We start from the raw sequence: 25,218 nt of genomic DNA, 5'->3' as shown, positions 1-25,218 counted from the left end.
TGCCGAGAGCTGGGACTGCAGCCCTTCTGAGCAAAGCAAATCCTGTCCTATTCGTATGAAATTAGCTTTTGTCTTCCACACCCTCCTTCATCCAGGGTCTTTATTCAGTTTAGGAGCTTTAGAGTTCTTCCCGATTTCAGGGTCCAAATCCTGGTGGTAAAAGGAGCTACGAAGCCTTTCGCGTGGCCCAGATTCTCAATGTGGGGTTTGAGGAAACACAGGCTGGTGGGAGGATAGAGAATGAAAGGGGCAGAAACTGGGTCCTTGTTGCATCAGGGTTTTTACATACAGTAATGTTTGAAATCCTTGCAGAGTGGGTACCCTAAAAGTCACACTACAGATTATTAAACAATGGCCTCAGGACATGACAGCAGATGGTTTTTTCAAGGATAAAATGGTGTCTTTCATACAAATATAAAATGAACCCATGTCAAGGATTTTATTTAACTTATTAATTAATGAAGGAACCAGTAAGATGTAAAAACTGGTTCAAGGGAGAACCCAAGGTACGGACATGTATACAGGCCATCAGGAATGTCAAAATGAATTTGCTTGTTCGTACAAAACGGGTCACTGCCCACAAGGGAATCATTACTTGCATCTTTACTGTACAAGATTTATTTGCATCTCCATGGGCAAGAATTATTTTTATTACCATCAGTTTTCTACAACTCAGAGAGTTGTCAAAGAGCTGGAAGACACGGAAAGGTGGAGATCCTTCTAGAATCAGATAGGCCCTGGAAGGATGGGTCCTCTAGACAATCTGTAGTGAAATTAAGTAATGCTCTCAAGATTTCACAGCTGCTAAGGACAAGATTTGGAATTCAAAACCAAATCTACATGTCTCCAAAGGTTCAGGCTTTCCCCCCTAGTGTCAAGTAGCTTTTGGACAGTGAAGGGTGATATTCAGCTGAGATTTGTGGTATTGGCTGGTCATCACTCCCTTTGGTTCAAATTCTCTGGTCTCAAGACTAGAGTCCTCCTTCCTGTGAAGGGAACCCACAGCAACGTTCCAAGCTTCTCCAAGGCCTCAATCAGACATCTGCCATCTTGAAAGCACCTCCTCCTTGGTGCCAGTGTCCCCTGGTGAGTCTGGGGGGGCCTGGGGCCTGGTCTGAACCCTGGGAAAATGGTGGTAGAGTCTCAAGACTCCCACGGTGGCTCCTGCCATGGAATGGCCGAAGGGACTACTGTGGCCCAGGCTCCAGTCACATCTTTGGTTTGGAAATTATGGGACGCTGGTACAGCCGGATTATACCTTCATCGTGCAGCCGCTTCCAGAGTGTTCTCTCTAACGGGAAGTCATGGTTGGTATAAAAGATCGTTCGTTTCCAGGACTTATCATAGTAGTGATCAGAGAAGCGCTCGTGGCCCTCGGTGATGAAGCCATAGGCGCTCACCTACGTAAAGGGTGGAGGAGAAACAAGAACTGAGGTTACTCCTTCCGAGGCTTCTCATGGGCTGTGTGTGTTGGGAGGTGGGGGGGTTTATTCTGGCTCCACCCCTAGGGGTCTGGGTGCAGGCTCCCTGACGTGCACTTGTATACGTGTGTATGTCCACACTCACACTCCTCTCCTGCTCCCCCCGGCTGTCGTCCTGTCCTGGACAGGTCCAGGGATACCCCACAGCTGTCTCTCCAGGAGCTCGTGCTCCTCCTGCAGCAGAGCCTTACCTGGTCACAGAGATGAAGGGCCGTGAGCAGCAGGAGGGCCCCAGTGGTGGGACGGTATATTCTCCAGTGGATATTGTTCAGGGTCTTTGACCTCAAAAACCTGAGAAATCCCCAGCCCCCAGCCGTCAGGAGGCTGCAGGGATGAGAGGGGCCCGGTCCCTCCCACACGCGTTCTGCTGCCCTGCTCTCACCTGTTCTTCATGTATCGCATAAAGTCTGGGTGTAGCAACAGGTACCTGTCCAACTGCAAGGTATCCCGGAAAGCCTCCTGGGGCCTGCGCCTGTGGGCGGCATTGGGTCGTTCAGGCTCAGGTCTCTCACGCCCTCCACCGTGGGCCAAGTCGGGGCCGTGGGCATGACTGGAGCCCCATCCCCAGGCGATACCTACGGCTGTGCCCACCTGGCCAGCCCTTCGCAGCCGCTCAACACACGGCTGGGCCTGGGGTAAGGGAGGGGGCGGTGGGTACCTGAACCAGGAAAGGCTACTTTTCACCAGGGTCTGATTCAGAAGCAGCGCTTCCAGCCACTCGTAGTCTCGGGTGCCTTCCAGGAAATGCAGGTAGCGGACATCCTGAGGAGCAAGGACAGCAGGTGGCCAGGCAGTGCCGCCTTCGGGACCAGGGGCTCTGGGGTGGAGGGGTGGGGGGGTGGGGGTGCTGCTCTGGCTCTGACCCCAGCCTGCTCACTCGCTCTCCACAGGCCCCTCCGGCCGTCCTCCCAGCTCCGGCCCCTCGCAGGACCAGACTGCAGTCGCGGGCCACCAGGCTCCCTCTCTCAGCCCGATGTCCCTCCTTGAGAATCGCGGGTGGCCGGGCGCTCACCTTCCCCAGAGGGACGTGCGGGAAGCCCCGACCGCCCAAGGCGAGCAGTGACTGCGTTATGGAGAAGGCGGTGAAGCCGTAGAAGGACGTCCGGGTGCCCACATCCTGCTCGTAGCCCTTAGTGACAGCTCCGCTCAACCTGCTCGGGAAGACAGAACCGCACAGAACCGTCCAGAACCCATGAGGGAGAGGCGCGGGGGGGGGGGGGGGGGGGGCGGGGAGGCAGCAGGTGTAAAGGGAGCCTCCCTGGAGCGCCCGGGAACTCCATGGTCCAGACACGGGCAGAGCTGGCCCTGAGAGATGTCTCAGGAGAGGAGGTCTCCGCGGGCGGCAGTCCCAGGGGAGCTGGGCGGGGGCTCACCGGAACACGTGATCGTGGCCGTCTATCTCCTGGCCCACGCGCGAGTCGTTCAGGATGCCCCCGTTCCCCACCACGGCGCAGGTGATGCACTGGGAGCTCCCGGCGGGGAGGCTGGCCCGGAGCAGCTGCTGCTGGGGCACCGGAGGGAAGCGGGTCACCACCTTCTGCACCACTGGAACAAGGGGGGCTCCGCTCAGAGCCCGGGCGGGGGGGGGGGGTGGCCCTCATGTCCCCCCCACTGCGCCGCGCCGGTGGCCCCCAGGGAAGAGGCGGGCCAGGGACAGAGGCCAGCTGCCCACGCTCCCGGGAGGACTCACGGGACTGATTGAGCTCCATGAAGCCGAAGGGCGGTGCGAAGTGTTCTAGACGGTCCCACTCTCTCTGGCTGAAGCGGCTGGAGTCCAGGAAGAGGGTGAGGTTGGCCAGGAAGAGATTCTGGAGCCAGGGTGACTTGGAGGCCTTGACCTTCACTGAGTCCGGGCAGGTCTGCGTGCGGGAGGGTGGATCAGGCGGGGGGAACACCTCGGGGGCCTCTTCCGTCCTATCCCGAGGGTCTGCTGACCTTCCCTCGCCCTTGTCCTGGCCACCGGAGCCCCGAGGGTCCCAGAGAACAGGGTTCCTGGTGCCCTGGGGATGCCCCTTGGCAGGTGCGTGGGGGAGGAAGCCAGCAGGAGAGCCTGCGCGGGGTTCTGTGTATGACCGTACATGTTCCATGTGTGACCGAACATGTTCTCCCGGCCGTGGGCCCAGGCTGCTTTTCTTAGGGGGGGGCAGGGAGGGAAGGTGGGGGCATGGTGCGTGCAGGGAAGATAAGGCATTCCCAGGAATCGGGCTTGTGCATCAGGGCAGGGGGTCCTGGCTGGTGGCCCTGTCCCTCCTTGCCATCTTTCAAGCCCTGCCCCCCGCCCCCTGCCAGAGGATGGATGTTTGGACGTCCAGCCCCAGCGCAGGTGTCTCTCCCCCTGCCCCATGACCTTCCGGGCCTTCTGGGGGCTCCAGGGCAGCGCACGTCACCCTCACACCTTCCCCCGCTGCCCAGGCCAGGATCTGGGACCTGCCTTTTCCTCCTGCTTTGACCACTTAAGGAGAGAAGGTTGGGGTGCAAGCAGGGTAGGGTAGGGCGGAGCCTGGAAGGTGGGGGCAGCGGGGTGGGCTGTCCGCAGGGGCTGCGGAGCGGGGAGGCGGTGGCCAGACTCACCGGCTGCAGGGCCTCCGTGTCAAAGCTGTACTGTTCCTCGAAATCCCACCGGGGCTCAGACTTGAAGTTGGCAGCCCGCAGACTCGGGCTTCTCCGGGTGGTGCGGCCCTGGGAAGAGGTGGAGGGTGGCGTGGCCCGGGCTGTGTCCCTGTGCGGGGCAGCCGCTGTGGTGGCTCCTTTCCTCGTCCTCCCCATCGGCCCTGCTCCTGGCGTGGTCAGCGCCTTGGCCTGGCTTTCTGGCACAGGTGTTCGCCGGGTGGTCCGCGCCTTGCTCTGAGGCCCTGGGGTCACCTTCCTGGTGGCTGTCGGCTCCTCCTTCTGGTCCCGCCTTCCTTTGATTGTCCTAGTGTCCTGACTCATCACTGATGGGAGCCCTGTCCTGTCAGACGCCACCCCCTTGTCCTGAGCCCTCGGGGGCAGCGTGTCCGGCATGGTGTCCTTCCTCTCCTGACCCCTCATGGAGGTGGGCTGAGCTGAGGTGGCCTCGAGGGCCTCTGCTCTGGTGTCCTCCTGGGCAGCGTAGGCTGTGGCCAGGGCCTGGGGGGCCCACACGCTCTTCTCTTGCGCTGATGCCACCGCCGGGGCCATTGTCCTGTCTCCCGCTGTGGGGGCCTGCCCTGTCACCTCATGGAGTGACTCTGGGGACCTCTCCTCATTGCGTATGTGCTGATGCCTAGGGATAGACATAAATTTGGGTTAAGGCTGAGGATCGGATCAACAGGTTGGAATAATTAGTATTTATTCTTGTGCCTTGGGTAGACTTCAGACCAGTTTCCGTAAGACATGAAGGGAAGGAGTGTCACTGTCCATACCCCAAATTAAGCTGCACCCATTGGCAGTGGGTCTGGACACTTCCTTTTGACCCATAGAGAGACCGTGGTAGTATCATGGAGGTGGTACCCTGCTTTCACCCCAACCCTCCTTCCACAACCAGGTGTCAGGACCAAAGCCACCACGTTCTCCCTGCATAGGGCTGTCTCTGCACTTGCTCCAGCAATGACTCTCTGACTCTGGCCCTGTCATCTAATATCTGTAGGATACTGTTGACCGACCTTCCTTCCTTCCTTCCTTCCTTCCTTCCTTCCTTCCCTTAATGAAGGGTAGGTAACCTCGTGAGCGAGGAAAGATACATGCATCTCATGCATGTCAAGACTTTAGATGCCTGGGGTGTCCGGGTGGCTCAGTCAGTTAGGCATCTGCCTTTGGTTCGGGTTGTGATCTCAGAGTCCTCGGGATCAAGCCTGAAGTTGGGCTTTCTGCTTGGTGGGGAGTCTGCTTCTCCCTCTCCCTCTGTGCTCTTTCTCTCTCAAATAAATAAATAAATAAATAAAATCTTAAAAAAATTACGAAAAATAACTACCTGCCTACCTTGGTGGAAAGATCTACCTGAAATATATATTTCAAACCTTACCTAAAAGCAAACTTGCTTGCTAGCATCGTTAGGAAAAATATACATCCTCAGCAAGTATTCAAGAGCCCGTATCTCCTATTAGATGCTAGACATCCCGGATGCGAGATTGGTCTCGCAGCATGGGCAACAGGAACTCTGGTTCACACACACAGTTGTGTGATGACGATACAGACCAGGTCTCGCCCTGGGGAGCGTGTGGGCTCAGTGGGCCTGGGGGAAGGGGCTCTGTCTGGGCAGGGGATGGTCCCAAGCCGATAGGCAGAACCCGATTATTATCTGCTTTGTAGGTCAGATTGAGGAGTTTGGACTTTATCATTTGTCCTCTTGTCCAGGAGGAGCTACTGAGGAATTTCAGGTGGGAGATGGGGGGCTGGTGCCAAAGCAAGGGGGTGGGTGAGTGTAGTTGAATTCCATCCTGGCCGTGCTTTGTTTCTAGTGGTCTGAGAAGATCAATGTAGGGTGCCTGGTCTGGCTTCTGGCACTCGGGGTTTTTGGCTCCAAGGATTAGATTTACTTTCCTTTTATTTCTTCCTCTTGTGGGAGCCTGCCAAAAGCTCCTTAATTTATGCAAATTAGCACCAGGTGTTCTGCTGAGGAAAGTGTGGGTCCTCCGCTCTGCAGGTTTCTCTAACTGGACTTTGTGGGAGGTGGGGATGGGTCTCTGTGCTACACAGGTTTTGGGGGGATTCCTGGGCGCCTTGGGAAAAAGAGTCACCCTCTCTGGGGACCTAGCCTTCACCCTCATGGATTTCCAGGTGTGCTTAACTCCTGCTTCTTTACCTGGCGCACTAGGCCTCCCTGGCTCACCTTGATCACTCTTGACCCAAGCAGCTCTGTTTTGTCTGCTTCTACCACTCTTCTTCCAAGCCACATACCACAGACTTACTGAGACCACAGAGAGAGGAGAGAGAACATGAAATGTGCAGCAGAGAGACCTGAGTGAGAATCTCTGGCACTTCCAGTTACTAGCTGATATGACTGGGAGAAATCACAACCCACGTGACCCTGGCTTTTCTTACTTCCTTCCCTCCTTTTTTTTTTTTTTTTATTTTAAAGATTTTATTTATTTATTCATGAGACACACAGAGAGAGAGAGAGAGAGAGAGAGAGGCAGAGCCACAGGCAGAGGGAGATGCAGGCTCCATGCAGGGAGCCTGATGTGGGATTTGATCCTGGGACTCCAGGATCACGCCCTGGGCCCAAGGCAGACGTTCAACTGCTGAGTCACCCAGGCGTCCCGACCCTGGGTTTGCTTATCTGTAAAATGGGCTGCTGCCTTTTGCTCCTGAGAGAAGTCGGCTGTGAGCCTGACAACATGTGTTTAGCATCTGGCACAAAATTCGTGCTCAACCAGATGAGTTCCCCACTTCTCACCCCTGCCGTGGCGCTCTGTTCCCAGTCATTCTTGGTCTGTTCTGTGTAAGTTGGGTGGGGGGGTCTCCTGAGTCTTGTCTCCCACTTCTCCGGTTGCGGCTTTGACTTCTACCTGCCTCTCAACTCTGCAGCCACTAATGTGTTCTTTTATGCAGCAAGTATTTACTGAGCACTGGGGCCTGGTGAGGAGTGCAGCCAGACACATTCCTCCCCCCGTGGAGCCCAGGATCCAAAGGGGAACAATCACAGACAAATGTCAGGTTGTCACCCGGAGACGTGCCGGGAAATGAGTGAGGAGAAAGAAGCCATGGGAGGTATCCTGACCCAAGCTCTGGTTCCTGGGACAACGTGAATACTAAAACCCTACGTGTCATCGAATTGGGCGTGTTTGGGGATTACATTCATTTAGCAGTAATGTCGAGTTCCTCCCTGAATCGTAGACTTGGAAAGGGCAAAAATGCCTCTAAGCAGCCCTTCCCACGAAGCCCCCCACAATGCTGCATCACGTCGGTGCTTTCGAAAGGCTTTCCGAGCCCGCCAAGAAATGGATTTAAACAAACGAGGAATAGAATCTGAAATATGTCCTTGGGGAAGAACATCTCATCCAACAGATGTTGGCTGGATGTTTATGTGCCATGTAGGTTTATAGGTTCCAGGGATACAGATTTGAATAAGGCACAGACCTTGAGCCTGCAGAGTACACTGTAGTCACTGTTATGAAAAGTGGAAGACAGGGGCGCCTGGGGGGCTCGGCAGCTGAGTGTTTGCCTTCGGTCCAGGGCGTGATCCAGGGGTTCAGGGAGCCTGCTTCTCCCTCTGCCTGTGTCTCTGCCTCTCTCTTTTTGTGTCTCTCATGAATAAATAAATAAAATCTTAAAAAAAAAAAAAAAAAGAAGTCCTCAACTCTATAAATGGCCCTTAAAAATAAATAAATAAAAGTGTAAGACAGAGGAGACTTTCATTACCAGAAAAATACAGGGCTGGCCCAGGGTAGTACATGTCCTAGGCAGACTACCTCCCTTAATCCTTCCTCTTTCAGGGCCTCCGTCCTGCACTGTGGCCAGCCCTTCTTGGTGGATTCCCTATTTCCTGCTCCCAAGGCCCCAGGGGAGCACACTTATCCAGGTCCTTCAAGAAGGACAGTCTCTGTTATGACCTTGAAAGTGAGAGAGAGGGATCCCTGGGTGGCTCAGCGGTTTAGCGCCTGCCTTCGGCCCAGGGTGTGATCCTGGAGTCCCAGGATGAGTCCCACATCGGGCTCCCTGCATGGAGCCTGCTTCTCCCTCTGCTGTGTCTCTGCCTCTCTCTTGCTCTGTGTCTCATGAATAAATAAATAAAATCTTTAAAAAACAAAGTGAGAGAGGACCTAACTTCTCTAGAGGCTGGTAGGGAAAGGTCAGCAGTGGGGTCCTTCCACCTTGGAACACTCACACTTTTAACAGGCTTCATGTAGCCAATGCCTCTGCCTTTGTTATGCAGCTCAAGGAAGTAATTTGAATGAGAGATATCCCAGACCAGAAAGGAGAGAAAGGCCCTGAGACAAGGCTGTCCCTTTTCCAGGGACAACCTGGAAAAACTAATAGCCATCAAGACTTTAAACCTTTATTTCTTTTTTTGTTTTCTTTTTCTTTTTCTTTTTTTTTTAAGATTTTATTTATTTATTCATGAGAGATACAGAGAGAGAGGCAGAGACACAGGCAGAAGGAGAAGCAGGCTCCCTTCGGGGACCCCCGATGTGGGGGATCAAGACCTGAGCCAAAGGCAGATGCTCAACCACTAAGCCACCCAGGTGCTCCTGTTTTCCATTTGTAACTAAAGAAAAAAAAAAAAAAGATGGGGAGATTTATCAAAAGTATAGAAAATGTCTTGAAGAGCCCAAGAGCAAGATGTAGTTGAGCCTCTAGAAGGGTCTGGAACCTGGAGTCTCTCTCTGAGGCTTGGAAAGGACACAGCCTACCTCTGTTCCTCTAGCCTGCTTTCTGCTTTCTGCTCCTCAGCCCACATGGCGGTGAGGATGGCCACCCTGTAACACCTACTCCAGCAACTGCTGACTCTCTTTGTTGCCAATTTTTAATTTTTATGGGAGAGATTCTAGCCCACTTGTGTCCCTTCTCTGTCCCTGGCCACATGGTAGGTGATATGGGTCCTAGGGTCCACCCTGTGCACGGTAGGAGGACAATCTGAAGAGAAAGAGGGAGTTGTTGGCTCACAAGCTGGGTAGATACCCCTAAAATATCCATTCTGAAAGAGTATCATCCATGTAGAGTGAAAAGCCTGAGTTAGTCCAGAACATGTTCTTGCTGGATTTGGGCCGCGTTTATCTAGTAGAAAGGTTTGGTTACTGTGAGACTTACTCTTCTCCCTTTCAATGTCACCGATGTGCTGAGGCTCCATGCTTGAGGCCCAGCAAAGGCCTAAGTGTCAACTCTGATAACAAACGGCTCTTGTCACTCAGCTGTGAACCTTGGAACTCACTTCCACCTGCATTTCCTACCCCCAGACTACAAGAGGCCTCCAGAAGCTTTCCTTCCAAACTGCAGCACCTTTGTGTGGCTGTGGCTGGTTAGAGGGTGCAGCAGGGTGGTCTTCTACACCAGACACAGCAAATGTACAGCCTGGACAGCTGGCCCTCTGCCTCGTGGCCATGCCAGCCCCGAGGAGGGAGTACCAGGAGCTCCTCTCTGCCGTCCTTTCCAGAGGCAGGAGATACAAGGTACCTTGCAGGTTACTGATGACTCCTTTATGTGCTACAAGGAGTTGCAGCAATGACCCAGGTACTGACAAAATTATGTAATTAAGTTGCATTTCAATTCCCTATAATTAAACACAACTATGATTGCTAGGAATGTGGGTGTTTACGTAGGCATTTCCTTATGCTCATGCATGGTATTTACTGAATGCTCAAATTCCTTCCATCCACATGCTGTGTGCCCTGCATTCATCTTGTCCAGACCCTAGGTGATCCTGAAATTGAACACCATGGGCAAGGCCACGGCTGGGGTGAAGACAGAAACCTGTTCTCTATTAAGGGTTCAGAGGGATGGCAAATCATTCACGGATCACATCCAAGCAAAAAACAATTCAGTATTAAATTCTGATCTATTTGGGAAGTAAAAATATAAAATGTTGCACTTCAAAAATAAATTTATTTTTAGCAGGGATCACATGGCTCTATTCAATAAATGAAATGGATACCAAAGAATAATTATCTGTCATCTTCTCCCCTCTAAATTCTGAACTACACAACACCAAGGGGGACCTGGAAGCAAAGACATGGCAGAGGGGTCAAAGTGTATTTATACTTGAAGCCATGAAATGACTGTTGGTAAGAGAGCAGTATTTTCCCATGAATATAGCACAGCTGAGCCTAAACAGTTTGGGGGTGAGGGTCATTGACCCACACACAGTCAAAAATCTGCCTGTAACTTTTGACTCCCCCAGAACTCAACTACGAATAGCCTGCTGTTGACCGGAATCCTTACCAATAGCAAGTCAATCAACACATATTTTGCATGTTACGTGTATTACACACATATTCTTACAATAAAGTCATCTAGAGAAAGGAAAATGTCACTCAGAGAATCCTAAGGAAGGGAAGATACACGTACAGTACTGTAAAACAAATCCATACATACCCGGTATAATTCATGTTGTTCACGGTCAACTGTATCTACTAGAAAGAACATGGTGGGGTTGAAGGTGGCTTGCACGTGGGAGAGGTCATCCAAACTGAAATTTAGCGATAACACCCAAAATCAAAGGCCACTAGTAAAACTAGTAGGAATAGAAGATTATTTTATCAAGGAAAAAGCTCAAGAAACCTCCGTGATGATCTAGCAATTCCACTTCTAGATATTTATCCAAAGAAAGTGAAAACACTAATCTGAAAAGACATGTACACTCCTTTGCTCACTGCAGCATTATTTACGATAGCCAACACATGGAAGCAGCCCAGTGTCCATCGACAGATGACTGGAGAGAGAGAGAGAGAGAGAGAGAGAGATACATATATATGGATATGTATATATGGAATATTGCTCAGCCATAAAAAACAATGAGGTCTTGCCATTTGCAGCAACATAGATGGACACAGAGGGTATAAGCCAGACAAAGACAAATATCATATAATGCCACGTAAATGTGGAATCTCAAAAACAAAACAAATGAACAAACGAAACGCAACAGAAAGAGACTCCTAGATACAGAGAGTAGAGTGGCGGTTGCCAGAGGGGAGGTGGTGGTGGGGATGGATGAAATAGGCAAAAGGGATTAAGAAGCACAGTCTTCCAGTAACAAATAAGACTCAAGGGTGTAAAGTGCAAGCCTAGGGAATACAGTCAACAATATTGTTCGGGTAGGGTTTTTTTAAGATTTTATTTATTCATGAGACACACAGATAGAGAGGCAGAGACACAGGCAGAGGGAGAAGCAGGCTCCCTGTGGGGAGCCCAATGCGGGACTCGATCCCAGGACCCCAGGGTCACACCCTGGGCTGAAGGCAGATGCTCAACCACTGAGCCATCCAGGTGCTCCTATAGTCAATAATATTGTAAAAATAATAAATAAATAAATAAATAAATAAATAAATAAACAAACAAACAAATAAATATTAAAAAATAATAATACTGTAACAGCTTTGTATGGTGACAAATGGTAACTGGCCTTATTGTGAGCATCTCATAATGTATGTACATATTGAATCATTATGTTGTACACCTGAAACTGATATCCAATATTTTTTTTAATCAATTATTCTTCAGTAAAAACCGAAGAAAAACAAAAAGTCTTTTGATTTCCTAAATAATTCTGGGCTCTGCCGTTCAACGGAACAGACAGTGGAGGAGGCTTCAGGCTAGGTGTGCCTGCCCTGTGACAAGTGGCTGGTCACACACATGCCTCTACTTACGTCTTCATGACATGGACCACCTTCCCCCAGTCCCCACCATTTTTGCTGATCACTTGCCTCTTCAGGGTTCCACATCTGGTTCCCCCACCTCAGTTTCTATTGTACCTCTCCTTGAAAGGGAAACAAACCTTAGGCTCCCCAGCACTGCCTGTCATCACCCCCTGCTGAGGACCCTCCATGACGGGGAGGGTCTCACCTCTAGCACCCCACATGGTGGTTAGACCAGCCTGGAGCTGCTGAAACTCCCTTGGGGTCTGCATAGCTCTTTAGGGGCTCTGGTCTCATCTGAAATGGAAACCAGTCATTCTGTTGTGCTCTCTCCCTAAAATTTGCAGTTTATTTTCCCCAGGAAATCCTGAAACTTTTTGCATAATTTACATTTTAGAGCTTTGCCCTGAAACTTTAGACATGTCCATAAAGTTGCTTCAATCACTAAAAGCTGTCCTTTGCCTTGCTTTGCTTTAATTATCTTTGTAGGCTGGAAAAAAAAAATACAGAAATCTGTATTCTGTTGTTGTTCCAAGTGTTCTTTCTTCAAATTAAAGCCAATTCTCTTACTTGTTTAGTTTCTGGCCAATTAAATCCTAATGAAGGACAATATAAAATGGGAACAGAAGAGGAAACACATCTAAGCCACTGCTCCTAATGCTTGAGTAGCTGGATCCTATTTCCAGAGCTGTCCCCCCAACAGAGAGACCCAGAGCATGCTGAGATTCCCCTTCACCTAACTGTGGCCCAGGAGATGGGAAGCTGGTTTATTTTATTTTTTAAGATTTTATTTATTTATTTATTTAATTTATTTGACAAGCAGGGGGAGCGGCAGGCAGGGGGAGAGGGAGAAGCAGGCTCCTACTGAGCGAGGAGCCCGATGCGGGGTTCCATCCCAGGACCCAAGCCAAAGGCAGATGCTTAACTGACTGAGCCACCCAGGCCCCAGGGAAGCTGGATGCTCTCCCTCCCTATAATACACAAGTACAGACACAAAAGCTCTCCTGAGACCTACGGGCACAAGTCTTGAGAGTGAAGGAGAGTAGGGAAGACCTCGGTAACCAGGTGAGAAAATGTTCTAAACTGAACAATGGCAGGTGTATATAGGCCAAGAATCCCAGATGCAAGATAAGACCATGTGGCCTGGTGGCTGGGAAAGAATCAAGGTTGTTTAAAGCAAAGTCAGTTTTTTTTTTTTTTTTAAAGATTTTATTTATTTATTGATGATAGTCACAGAGAGAGAGAGAGAGAGAGAGAGAGGCAGAGACATAGGCAGAGGGAGAAGCAGGTTCCATGCACCGGGAGCCCGACGTGGGATTCGATCCCGGGTCTCCAGGATCGCGCCCTGGGCCAAAGGCAGGCGCCAAACCGCTGCGCCACCCAGGGATCCCCAAAGTCAGTTTTTATGACCTGTAACTGGAACCCGGCTTATCTCTTTTGGAGATAATCAGATCTGCAAGTAAGGTTTATTTCAGGGGTTAGCCCAAGTTCAGGTGACGCTTTTAGGCCGGCACTTTTGAGATAGAGACCTTGGGGGAAAGGTTCTTCCCCCTCCCCATCTCTCTGCCCAAGAGAGAAAGGAGAAGAGCAAAGCAGTCGAGTGGGCAGCTACCCTGTCCTCCGTTGGTGCAGGAAGGCTCCCCGAGAAACTGCCAAACCCCACAACCCTGATGGCATTTAATAACTTCAGGGTCTGGCTTTTACCGCTTCTGCTTCTGATGGCACAGAGCAGTGCTCTTGGAGCGAGGTGGCCCACAGCGTCATAGCTGTCACCCACCCAGGACCTAACCTCTTGGGCTCTGGCTGTCCTCAAGGGTTCAACTTGAGTCTGGCCAAAGCCTAACTTCTTGGCACTTGGCAAATGGGCGGCGGAGCACACGGGGGCGTAAAGTAACTGCCTGAGTTCCAGCTCAGCCCTAACTAGCCAGCTGCGCGACCTTGGGCAAGTCACAGAACACGGAAAGCCCCTGTTCTCATCCATTAAATGGGAATCTCTCTCCCTCTCTCTCTTTTTAAATTTTAGTTATTTATTTGAGAGAGAGATAGAGATTAATAACAGAAAGCGTGAACCCAGGAGGAGAGGGAGAAGCAGGCTCCCCACTGAGCAGGGAGCCCACTGAGCGGGGCTCGATGCAGGGACCCCAAGATCATGACCCCAGCCGAAGGCAGGTGCTTAACCGACAGATCCACCCAGGCCGCCCCATTCAGTGTGAATCTTTTTCTTTCTTCCTTCCCTTTCTTTCTTTCTTTCTTTCTTTCTTTCTTTCTTTCTTTCTTTCTTTCTTTCTTCTTTCTTTCTTTCTTTCTTTCTTTCTTTCTTTCTTTCTTTCTTTCTTTCTTTCTTTCTTCTTTCTTTCTTTCACACATAAAGAGAGGCAGAGACACAGGCAGAGGGAGAAGCAGGCTCCCCACAAGGAGCCCGATATGGGACTGGATCTCAGGACCCTGGGATCACACCCTGAGCCAAAGGCAGATGCTCAACCGCTGAGCCACCCAGGTGTCCCTCAATGGGAATCTTAATATCAGTCTCATAATACTGTTGTGAGGACTTCACAAGCTAGAGTATAAAAGGTATTTGGAAAAATGCCGTTTTTGTAAGATTTACTTATTTAAGACTTTATTTATTTATTTGAGATAGAGATAGAGAGAGAGAGAGATGCATGAGCAGGGGGGAGGGAGAAGTAGACTCCCTGCTGAGTGGGGAGCCTGACGTGGGGCTTGATCCCAGGATCATGGGATCATGGCCTGAGCTGAAGACAGATGTTTAACCAACTGAGCCACCCAGGCACCCTGAAAAATGCCATGTTGTACAAATGTATTCTAGTCGAACTGGGTCAAGTGCTAATGTGTACGACACAGAGTGACCGTCAGAGTCCCCATCCGCTCCCCTTTGGGTTCACGTGTTCAGAGATGAAAGCCTAAAAGGGCAACAGGTGTCAAGGCCACGGGTAAGTGGCCTATTTCATTTGTAGCACTAAACCACTTAATCAAGAAGTCAAGAAGAGGCAGGTAGGCATGCAACTCTGAAATAGGGAGGTAATTACCAAAAGAAAGAGCAGAAAGAGTTGACGCAGTTGCCTTGGGAATCAAGATTCTGGAGTAGGGACAAGTCACGGGGCTCTCTCTATGTTGATGTAAACTTTGCAATACTATTTGCCTGAAACACTTGCATATCAGCTTAATAAAAAACTAATAATAATGGGAAAAACATGAAAACTAAATGAGACATCTTGTCGAAAATTCTATGAAAGTTTGAAAATCTGGGATGTCCGGGTGGCTCAGTGGTTGAGCGTCTGCCTTCAGCTCAGGTCGTGATCCCGGAGTCCCAGGATCGAGTCCCGCATCAGGTTCCCTGCATGGAGCCTGCTTCTCCCTCTGCCTGTGTCTCTGCCTCTGTCTCTCTGCCTCTGTCTCTCTCTCTCTCTGTGTCTCATGAATAAATAAATAAAATCTTAAAAAAAAAAGAAAAGAAAATTTGAAAATCTAATGCAACATTTAGTCCACAGATATTACTGAGTGGTGATTAGATGCCAGGCATTGAGAACTCTCTGTTAAGGATAAGAGAGCTATTGTCACTCATCTTAAGAAGCTCCAGAGCGAACAGGGGAACAGACATGAACATAAATAGATGCTATAAAGTGTTAGGTCCGATGCTATTAGTCATACGTGTGGGAGAGAGTGTGTGGATACACCCTAGGGACACGGTTCTGCTGGAGGGGGGGCACTTCACTATGGAGGTGGTGCCTAAATGGGTCTTTTGTTCCCGAATCTTTCTTCACAAACAAATTTTTCTGAAGTATTCGTCCTTTTATAAAAGCAGAAAATGGATTTAAGCAGAAAAAGATATCAGTCCGTGGATTATATCCTCCCAAAGAATCTGCCGGTGGCGCCTTCAGGGCACGCACATCCAGACCCCCTTCCTACGCCTGTTACACTTACAAATGTGTGTGCTGTTTCGGAATGTTATTTGTTTCCCTCCTTGTACTTTCTCCCTTTCCCATTGGCGTCCACTTCTCACCCTCCGCAGCTGTGAAGAGCCCCATGTTCATTGCCTCCGTGGACACATGTGGCCAATAAGAGCTGGAAGTAAAGGATGTCCTGCAAGACCTCTGCTTTTCCCCCCCATGCCTGAGCCCTAAGGGGGGGGGGGAGGAGATTTGGTGAAATAGATGTCTCGGGGAAGGACTTCTCTGTTTCCTCCCACCATCGCCCCCTCCCTAGAAAGATTCCTGTGGATGAGGGGGAGGGAAAGGAGGAGGGAGAGAAGAGAGGGGTCTGTGGATCCTGAGGTTGGAGGGCTCCTGCACCCTACTGCCTTGTAGTGTTCCTAGAGTCTAATATGACCCCGAAGGGAAATGACAGCATGCTGATCCCAGGAAGACAGCGGCTGAAAGTTCTCACACCTAAGCAGGTGCACATGAAAGAGCCAAGAGGCAGAGACGACGAAGGATGTCTCGATGGCACCACGATGGCTAAGAATCAGCTGCCCCCACCCAGGCCCTGACACCGCATCACGTATCGGGGAGCCCTTGACACCATCCTAGGAAGGGTGCAGAGGAGCAAGAATGGCTGAGATTAAGTTTCTTTTTTTTTTTTTTTAAGATTTTTATTTATTTATTCATGAGAGACACACAGATTGAGAGAGAGAGGCAGAGACACAGGCAGAGGGAGAAGCAGGCTCCATGCAGGGAGCCTGACGTGGGACTCGATCTGGGGTCTCCAGGATCACACCCCGGTCTTCAGGAGGCACTAAACCGCTGCGCCACCAGGGCTGCCCCGAGATTAAGTTTCCCTGCAGCTCGGTGAATGGTGGGGGGATCCAGGATCAGAAATCAAGGGGTGATAGAAAATAAAGTTATATTCTTAGACTAAAATCAAGTAAGATAAAAAAAGAAAATCCATAGCCTTGATTTTACAGCTGACTCTTATTGGTCAGCTCTGAAGCCGACCCAAGGCATAGAATCTTCCAAGGCAAATTCATTCCAGACCACGAAAGCCAAGCCAGTGGAGGCACGGTCTTAGATTGTATTTCCATATCCGGGAGCACCTCAGAGACCGGCACCAAATGAAGAAGATATGAGAAGTAGTCCAATAACCTTGGTTTGAAATCATACAATCCATCCTATTTGTTGCCAAATCCAGGCGATCCAACTTATTTTCAGTCCTTTCTTTCTAACGTCCTGTCACCAGAGCTTCCCCGCCCAGGGCTCCTGGCTCTACCCCAAACCATTGCAACAGCCTCTAACCCAGCCCCCGCTGAGACCACCTTCCCCCCACCGCCTACCCTATAATCTGTAGCAGAGGAGCCTGCTCAATGCACGAATGTCATCATGTTCCTCCCTTACGCTGAGGTTTTTCCACAGCCCTAGAATAAAGTTTAAACTGTTGGTACGTTACCGAGGGTCTTGCATTTATTCTTTCATCAACAAGCATTTAAAAAACGCTGTTATGCCTGCCTTATGTCCAGGACCTGTTCAAATTACTGAGGAAAGAGAGACAAATAAGACAGGCCTCTCCCATGCGAAATTCATAGTCTGGCAGGAAATAAACTGTGTTCGTGACAACGTGTTATGATAGGTGTGATAGAGGAAGGTGGGGGTGTGGGTGCCGGGGAGGGAGGGGTGCTGTGATGCCAGTGCAGGTCATGGCTGGGAGGGTGGACTCTGGAGCTAGCTTGGCCTGGGTTTGAACTTAAATGACAAGGCTGACCTTGGATAAGTTGCCTAACCTCTCTTATCTGGAAAAGAGGCTGTTGTTAATAATAGTATCTACTCCCAAAGCCTTGATATGTGGTCAAGGTTTTTGTGATATGATGCTCAAGGGTTTTGGAGACCAGTGCCTGGCATGTGGAGCCCCCCTATCAGCTTGTGTTACACTAGTAATCAGCCTCTCATGCCTGTACACGTCCCGCCGGTTCCCAAGCTTGCACCGCTCCCGCTGCTTCTTTAGTGTGCAACGATCCTGATCCTGCATGCTGAAATGTCACACGGCCTTCTGGCTCTCTGCAGATGCCACCATCCCCACAGCCTTCTCCTCATCCCCCCACCCCCACCCCAGGGTGGAAATGACTCTTGTAACTTTGCTCCCATAGGGCCTGTCACATTTGACTTAACTGTGGTTGTCACACACCCTCTCTGGTTTTGTGTACATCTCTCTGCTCCATTAGACTTGAGAGTCAACAGGAAGTCGAGAATCATGGATTTCGGAGCCTAAATCCTCTGTGTTCAAATCTTGGTTTGTTACTTCCTGGCTGGGTGGATTTAGGCTTAGCATTTTTTTAAAAGATTTTTTAAAAAAGATTTTATATATTTATTCATGAGAGTCACAGAGAGAGAGAGAGAGAGAGAGGCAGAGACACAGGCCAGAGGGAGAAGCAGGTGCCCCACAAGGAGCCTGATATGGGACTCGATCTTGGACCGTAGGATCACGCCCTGAGCCAAAGGCAGACGCTCAACCGCTGAGCCACCCAGGCGTCCCTAAGATTTTTTTTTTTTTAAGATTTTATTTATTTATTCATGAGAGACACAGAGAGAGAGAGAGGCAGAGACACAGGCAGAGGGAGAAGCAGGCTCCATACAGGAAGCCCGATGTGGGACTCGATCCCGGGTCTTGAGGATCACACCCTGGGCTGAAGGCGGTGAGCCACCCGGGCTGCCCAGATGGTATTTTTTTTTTAAAGTACTGTCCACACCCTATGTGGGGCTCGAACCCCGGGATCAAGAGTCGCACGCTCCACCTGCTGAGCCAGCCAGGCACCCCTAAGCTTAACATTCAGAACCTCATATCCCTCATTTTTGTAAAAGAGTAAAAATACTGAAGTTGGGCAACAGCTATGAAGATCAGAAGTAGCGCACAGAAAGCTCCTGAGCGTAGGTTAGCGTTTTGGGAAATCTCCAGCTCTGAAACGATAATCCTGTGTCATAAAACATGCAAACACCTCGGTACCAATGACCTTCAGAAACCACCGATACTACGTGGAGTTGGCGTTTTACAAACCCCTTTGATCTCTGACCTGTCACCCTTTGCCCACCCAGCCTGCAGGGAGAGGTGGGCCCCCGCCGCGCCCCCCACAGTCTCTCACTGCACCCTGCTCTCTCCTCCGCATCTCTCTCCTTCATCAAAATGTCTCCTGATTTTCCACTTCTCCCTTCCCTCCCGCCCCAGGTCCTCTTCATCTTACATTTCAAAGGCTAAAGCCACCTGTGAGGGCACCGGGTTGGCCACAGTCCCTCCCTCTGCAGCAGGATAATCCACTTGTCAGGTGCATCCCTTGGTTGCCACCATAGGTCAGGCCAAAAGTGGTAACTCATCCCTCCATCCAATCTGTCCTGTTCCCTTTGGACAGACTGAACCATTGCACAATCCCACTTTTGAGAAGTCACCTCCCTGCTTCAAAACCTCTTGCATCCACCCTCGGCCCCACCCTCCTGAAATGCCCTTCCTCTGCTCCCTGGAGCGAGCCCCTCGTCTCTACAAGGCGTGTTTGTCCACGGCTCAGCCAAGGGGACACTTAGGCGGGGTGGCCTCCTTGCTTGTACTATTCTTTCCACACCTTTATCGGAGTCCTACCTGCCTCGAGACCCATCTTCCCATTGAAGCTTTCAAAGGACCCACGTCCTTCCCTCCAGGGACCTCTGCTCTTAGGGTGCTTACTCTCTGTTACTCGGTTTGCAGCTTAGTTACCGAGACAGTTTACTGAGAAGTCTCAGCGTGTGACCTTCTCTCTCACCTCTAATGCCTTGGGCAGTTCTATAACTTTATAGTATAATCACCTTTCATGATTGAAACTCAGTCTAAAAAAAGAATTATAGGAAAGATTAACAAAACAAAACAACCCTCAACCCCCAAATTCAGTCTCACCCATTTTTTAGAGCTCTAGTTGTCCTGTTGGTTCAGAGCTCTTCCCCCCTACACCCCCAGCTGGGTCAGAGCCAAGCCCCAAGGCTTGGGAGATAGGGCAAGAAGGGGGTGGTGGTGGTGTGGAGGAGGCCGGAGGCAGGGGCGGCAAGAATCTGGGTCAGCCACAGAGAAGACTTTCCCTTCCCTTTGAAGACCTAGCTCTCGGATATTTTTTTAAAGATTTTATTTATTTATTCACGAGAGATACAGAGAGAGAGGCAGAGACACAAGCAGAAGGAGAGGCAGGCTCCCTGCTGGGATCCCAATGTGGGACTCGATCCCAGGGCCCTGGAATCAGGCCCTGAGCCAAAGGCAGGTGCTCAACCACTGAGCCCCCCAAGTGTCCCACTCTTGGGTATTATTACTTAAGTGACCACCTGTCTGGGAGGAGTAGGGGGACGCAGCGTCCCTGCTCCCCCTGAAGGCCAGTGTGTTTGTCTCCTGACAGGTACTCTCAGGAGGGTCAGTAAATGTGGTTTCCCTGGGGCAGCAATTTTCTTGGCACTGGGGATCCCCGCATGAGTGCGCCAACAGTATTCAGTGTCCCAAACACTTCTCTGGAGTGGATGTCCCATTACTTGGCCCCAGTAGGTAAGTGGGTGGCTCTGGTCCCTCCATGGCACCACAGGAATGCCGAGCTACCCTCCACAGCCTCCTTGACTTTGAAGGCCCTGGGGTCAGGGCAGGTGGGCTCTGGTTTTTTCCCGGATACATAACGCCATGGACAATTCCAACCACCTTCCGCCTTCAGAAATCTCTAGATCACAAACAGGCACCAGTCTACTTACCTCTCTCCTTAACCCCGGGACATATGACATCAGCTGGGGAAGGAGACGAGGCACCCAGGTCACCGTGAGTGACTCTCCCGCAGCCCTCTCCCACCCCGCCCGTGTCTCTCCAGGGATGCTGTCATACTCTGACCTTCCCACCCTCCCTGGTCTCCTATTTAAGCTAGATTGAGTTGGGTTTTGTCACTTGTGATCAAAAGAGTTCCAGCGTACCCAAACCCAGATTTATGCCGGACACAAAAATAAATTGCAGATGGGAGAACTATGTAAGCTTGAAGAACAAAAGCACAAAAATAATAGTAGACAATATAGAAAGTGATTTATAGAATTTTTAAAAAGATTTTGTTGGGCAGCCCCGGTGGCGCAGCAGTTTGGCGCCTCCTGCAGCCTGGGGTGTGATCCTGGAGACCCGGGATCGAGTCCCACGTGGGGCTTCGCATGGAGCCTGCTTCTCCCTCTGCCTGTGTCTCTGCCTTTCTTTCTCTCTCTCTCTGAATAAATAAATAAATCTTTAAAAAAAACTATAAAAAAAAGATTTTGTTAATTTATTTGACAGAGGGAGAGCACAAGCAGGGGGAGCGGCAGAGGGAGAGGGAGGAGCAGGTTCCCACTGAGCAGGGAGCCCAACTAGGAGCTCTCCATCCCAGGACCCCAGGATCATAACATGAGCCAAAGGCAAACGCTTCACCGACTGAGCCACCCAGGTGCCCCGAAATTTATATAATTTTGAGGTGGGACAGGCTTTCCCCCAAGTTGCACAAAGTCCAGTGGCCATAAAGGAAAAGAAGACTTCATCTACATAAAAATTACTTGTGTGACACAAGACAGCATAAACAAGGCAATAAAAACAAATATCAGCCCAAAGAGAACATTTGAAGTATTGTCACATGTGCGATAGAAAAGCGTTAATAGGGCAGCCTGGGTGGCTCAGCGGTTTAGCACCACCTTCAGCCCAGGGCATGATCCTGGAGTCCTGAGATCGAGTCCTGCATCGGGCTCTCTGCATGGAGCCTGCTTCTCCCTCTGCCTGTGTCTCTGCCTCTCTCTGTGTCTCTCATGAATAAATAAATAAAATCTTAAAAAAAAAAAAAGAAAAATGTTAATATCCCTCAGGTACAAAAAACTCCTGCAATTAAGAAAAAAATAAACAGTAGCTCCTGGGTGACTCAGTCGGTGAAGGGTCTGACTTCGGCTCAGGTCATGATCCCAAGGTCTTGGGATGGAGCCCCGGTCAGGCTCTCTGCTCAGTGGAGAGCCTGCTTCTCCCTCTCCCTCTGCCCCTCCTCCTGTTCTCTCTCTCTCTCTCTCTCTCTCTCTCTCAAATAAATACATAAAATCTTAAAAAAAGGAGAGAAAAAGATAAATAATTTAATTTTTTAGGGGAGCAAGTGATATACACAGGTCATTCATTCCCAGAAAAATATGAATGATCGGAGCACCTGGCTGGTTCAGTTAGAAAAAATACAGTCAATATGGTCAATAAGCCTAAGAGGATCCTTGAATTCACAGAGGCCTGAGAAATGCAGATTCAAAAGAGAGACACATTTGAACCTCTCAGATGCTTAAACTTTAAAAACATTAATGATTTCTGGTGTGGCCCCGGGGTGGGGGTGAGGGAGTGAACACGCACACGGGTTGCGGTAGCCTTCTCAGAGGATGATCTGGTGGCATCTGTTGACATTTGATGTGAGTGTACCCATTGCCTTGGCAATTCCACTTCTAGAAACCTACCTACAGACATACCTATGTAAATGTACAAAGGTGTGTGAAGAACCAGTGGCAACCCAACGGTCAACCCACAGAGACTGGATGAGTAAACTCATATCCGTACCCAGCGCCACGAGTAAGATGGGAGTAGGTTTGTACACGTCAACATGGAAGGGTGTCCAAGGTACACTGTTGATTTAAAAAGCCAGCCTGTGGAACAAGGTGTAGAGTGTGATACCTGCCTATCCACCTATGTGTCCACCTATTGACCTACCCTTCCATTTATCCATCTGTGGTAAGGGCTTGTGTAGCCTAAGGTAAAAAGCACAGGCTAGGGAAGCAAAATACTAGGACCAGAATCTGGCCCCAGGACACCTGGGTGGCTCAGCGGTTGGGCTTCTACCTTCGGCTCAGGGCGTGACCCCGGGGTCCTGGGATCGAGTCCCACATCGGGCTCCCTGTATGGAGCCTGCTTCTCCCTGTGCCTGAGTCTCTGCCTCTTTGTATGTCTCATGAATTAAAAAAAAAAAAAAATCCTGTCCCCGTGACTTCCTAGCAGGGTGACTTTGGCCAATTCACTTCAGCTCTCGGTGTCTCTCTGTATACTCACAAGCATCAGGATTAGTTAACACATAAGGCATTTAGAAGAGAAGTGTTGGCTACAATTAGGTGATAATTCTCTGTACACCAAAGAATCAAGCGTGGTCACCCCTCGAGAGTGGGTGGACATGGGGGTGTGATGAAGAAGACCCTCACTTCTTGCTTGTGTTTTTCTACACTTTCTGAGAGCATGTATTACCTTCCAATTTTAAGAGCAGTGGAATATAAAATCATTCAAAAACAAACAAACAAACAAAAAAAACAAAACAAAAACTGAGTCTGGAAAGGAAGGGACTCTCCACTCCTAGAGATGTGTTGATTTTATAAGAAAACTGGTCTATGAGGTCCTTTTGAGGGATGAGCTTGGGGGAATTAAGCTGAGTGAGAGGCCTCCCATTTTCTGACAAACTCCTCAGGGAGAGTGTGATTCTGAAATGAATGGAATCCACGGGGTAAATCTTTTGCTTTTGGACACATCCAATGGCACACGTGCGAACTATCCCTAAAGTTGTTACCATTACTTACAGTCCCCCAGGGGTGGGATGGGACTGGGGGGGTCCATCTTCTTTCTGTGCCTTCCAGGGACCCAGACCCACAGTTTGCAAACTCCTGCCTGCATTTCCCCTTGACAAGCCGCCAGGCATTTGGACACCTTGGTTTTCCCACCCCTGCCACCTGCTGTCCCTTAGGTGTCCCCTTGGATCATCCTTGCCGGTGGTTGTTGACAATGTGCCTGACTCCTGGCACCCCAGGTGGACACACAGCGGTGTCTTGGAGTTCCCCAGGCTTCCCTGGGCTAGAGTCTTTTTAAAGTTCTTCTAATAAATTATGAGGAATTTGGAAAGGGTCAGAACCTTACCTGAAAGGTTTGGTATTGGGCTCCTTAACAAAGGAGGGCAGGATGAAGACAAAGAAGGTCAACACAGCCGAAAGCAGGAACCATTGTGTAGTTTGGTCCAGATGACTGAGTCTACACAGGCGGATCTTCATGGTGGTGGGTCAGGCGCTGCAGGAGAGTTCTGCATATCCTGGAGCTTGGATATGGGCCACAGGTAGTTTAAGTGCTGAGATACCTTGGCCGGGGAGTGCTCACCACTTGTCTTAACAAGGAGCCACTCTGGTAAACACTGAGTCTATCAGGATCTGCCAGGGAAAGGAGGAGCTCCCTTCCCTGCTTTCTGAAGGCTTATAGGCTGGCGTGGCTTGAAGGAAGGAAATTCCTTTTGTTCAAACAAGTTTTCTTTCCTTTTCTTTGTCTTTGAAGCCAACTTCTGCATATAGAACTTTATGAGAAACATGCACACGTTATATGGAACCTCACTTTTATCAGGTTCCAAACCCTTGGGGACCCCGGGCAAGTGAACAGGCTGGAAGAGCCTCGTGCTGATCTCCATGCGCAACCTGACCTTTATAAGAAAATTACGAGGAATCTGTTTAGCTTTGAGATCCTCTAGCAATGTTTCCTCTTTTTTTTTTTTTTTAAGATTATATTTATTTATTTGACAGACAGAGACAGAGAGAGCACAAGAAGGGGCAGGGACAGAGGGAAGAGAAGCAGACTCTCCTCGCTGGGCAGGGAGCCTGACATGGGGCTCGATCCGAGGACACTGGGATGGTGACCTGAGCCAAAGGCAGACACTGAACTAACTGAGCCACCTGGGTGCCCCTTTAGCAATCTTTCCTAAAAGAACACCATGCAACCATAAACTAGAGCTCCGAGAACATCCCATTTCCAAAGCGTTCAGAGTGGTGGTGCTCAGTCCTGGGTGCGCATTAGAATCATGTAGGAAGCTTTCCTGTATCCTGGTGCCCAGACTGCATTGAAGCCAATGAAGACAGGATCTCTGGGAGTGGCTATTTTTCCAGCAGGAGAATCTTTTGAGTTCCCCAGGTGATTTCCAACATTCGGCCAAGCAGAGAACCACTGATTTACAGTCATTTGGCTCAACCTTCCCTGCTTCTCTTCTGGAGTCAGGACCATGACAGTACTGCGCAGCTACTCTGAGCCAGCTCTGTGAGCAGTCCACCTGCACCCAGGCCCTCGCAGCTACTCGAGGCGCTGGATGCTGTTATCAACCCTATTTTATGGCTGGGGAAATTGCCTTTTTCAGCAAGCAGCTTGCCCTAGATCACAGAGTGAACCATCAACTTGGAGACCCCAAGCAGCCCACCTACAGGTTGCCTTCCTACCTGCTGCCCAGCAGCACCTCTGAGAAATCATTAACTCTGCTTTGATAGGAAGTACACAAGGCATCATTCTTAGGGGAAATGTATAACTCTGAGGAATAGTAGCAGTTGTAGAAAACTTCGAAAATTCAGAGAAGCAGCTCTTCATAAAGTACGGTGGGTTATTAATATTTAAAGCGTTGCTTCCAGGATATTGAACTACATACACAGGTGTTTTCCAGCAGGTGAAATGGGAGATGCGGCTTGGAGGAATAAGCTCTGAAGCTCAGGGGACCTGGGTTTGTTGCTCGCCCATGGCAGGGTATA

The 25,218-nt window shown here is 50.0% G+C and overlaps 1 protein-coding gene across 1 annotated transcript; it reads right to left on the bottom strand.

The window, feature by feature from the left end:
* Positions 1-968: 968 nt before the first annotated feature.
* Positions 969-23,730, bottom strand: ST6GALNAC1 (ST6 N-acetylgalactosaminide alpha-2,6-sialyltransferase 1). Its single transcript, NM_001097556.1, has 9 exons — positions 23,585-23,730; positions 4,053-4,725; positions 3,172-3,340; positions 2,855-3,026; positions 2,494-2,632; positions 2,140-2,243; positions 1,864-1,953; positions 1,673-1,772; positions 969-1,400 (listed from the first exon to the last, which is right to left on the bottom strand). Exons 1-9 carry the CDS (start codon positions 23,713-23,715, stop codon positions 1,209-1,211), a joined length of 1,770 nt encoding a protein of 589 aa, NP_001091025.1. The 5' UTR covers positions 23,716-23,730; the 3' UTR covers positions 969-1,208.
* Positions 23,731-25,218: the final 1,488 nt, after the last annotated feature.

Source organism: Canis lupus, chromosome 9, assembly GCF_011100685.1.
Source record: "Canis lupus familiaris isolate Mischka breed German Shepherd chromosome 9, alternate assembly UU_Cfam_GSD_1.0, whole genome shotgun sequence".
Lineage (NCBI taxonomy): Eukaryota > Metazoa > Chordata > Mammalia > Carnivora > Canidae > Canis > Canis lupus.
The sequence above is the reverse complement of the archived record's forward strand: the minus strand, read 5'-3'. Positions and strand labels throughout refer to the sequence as shown.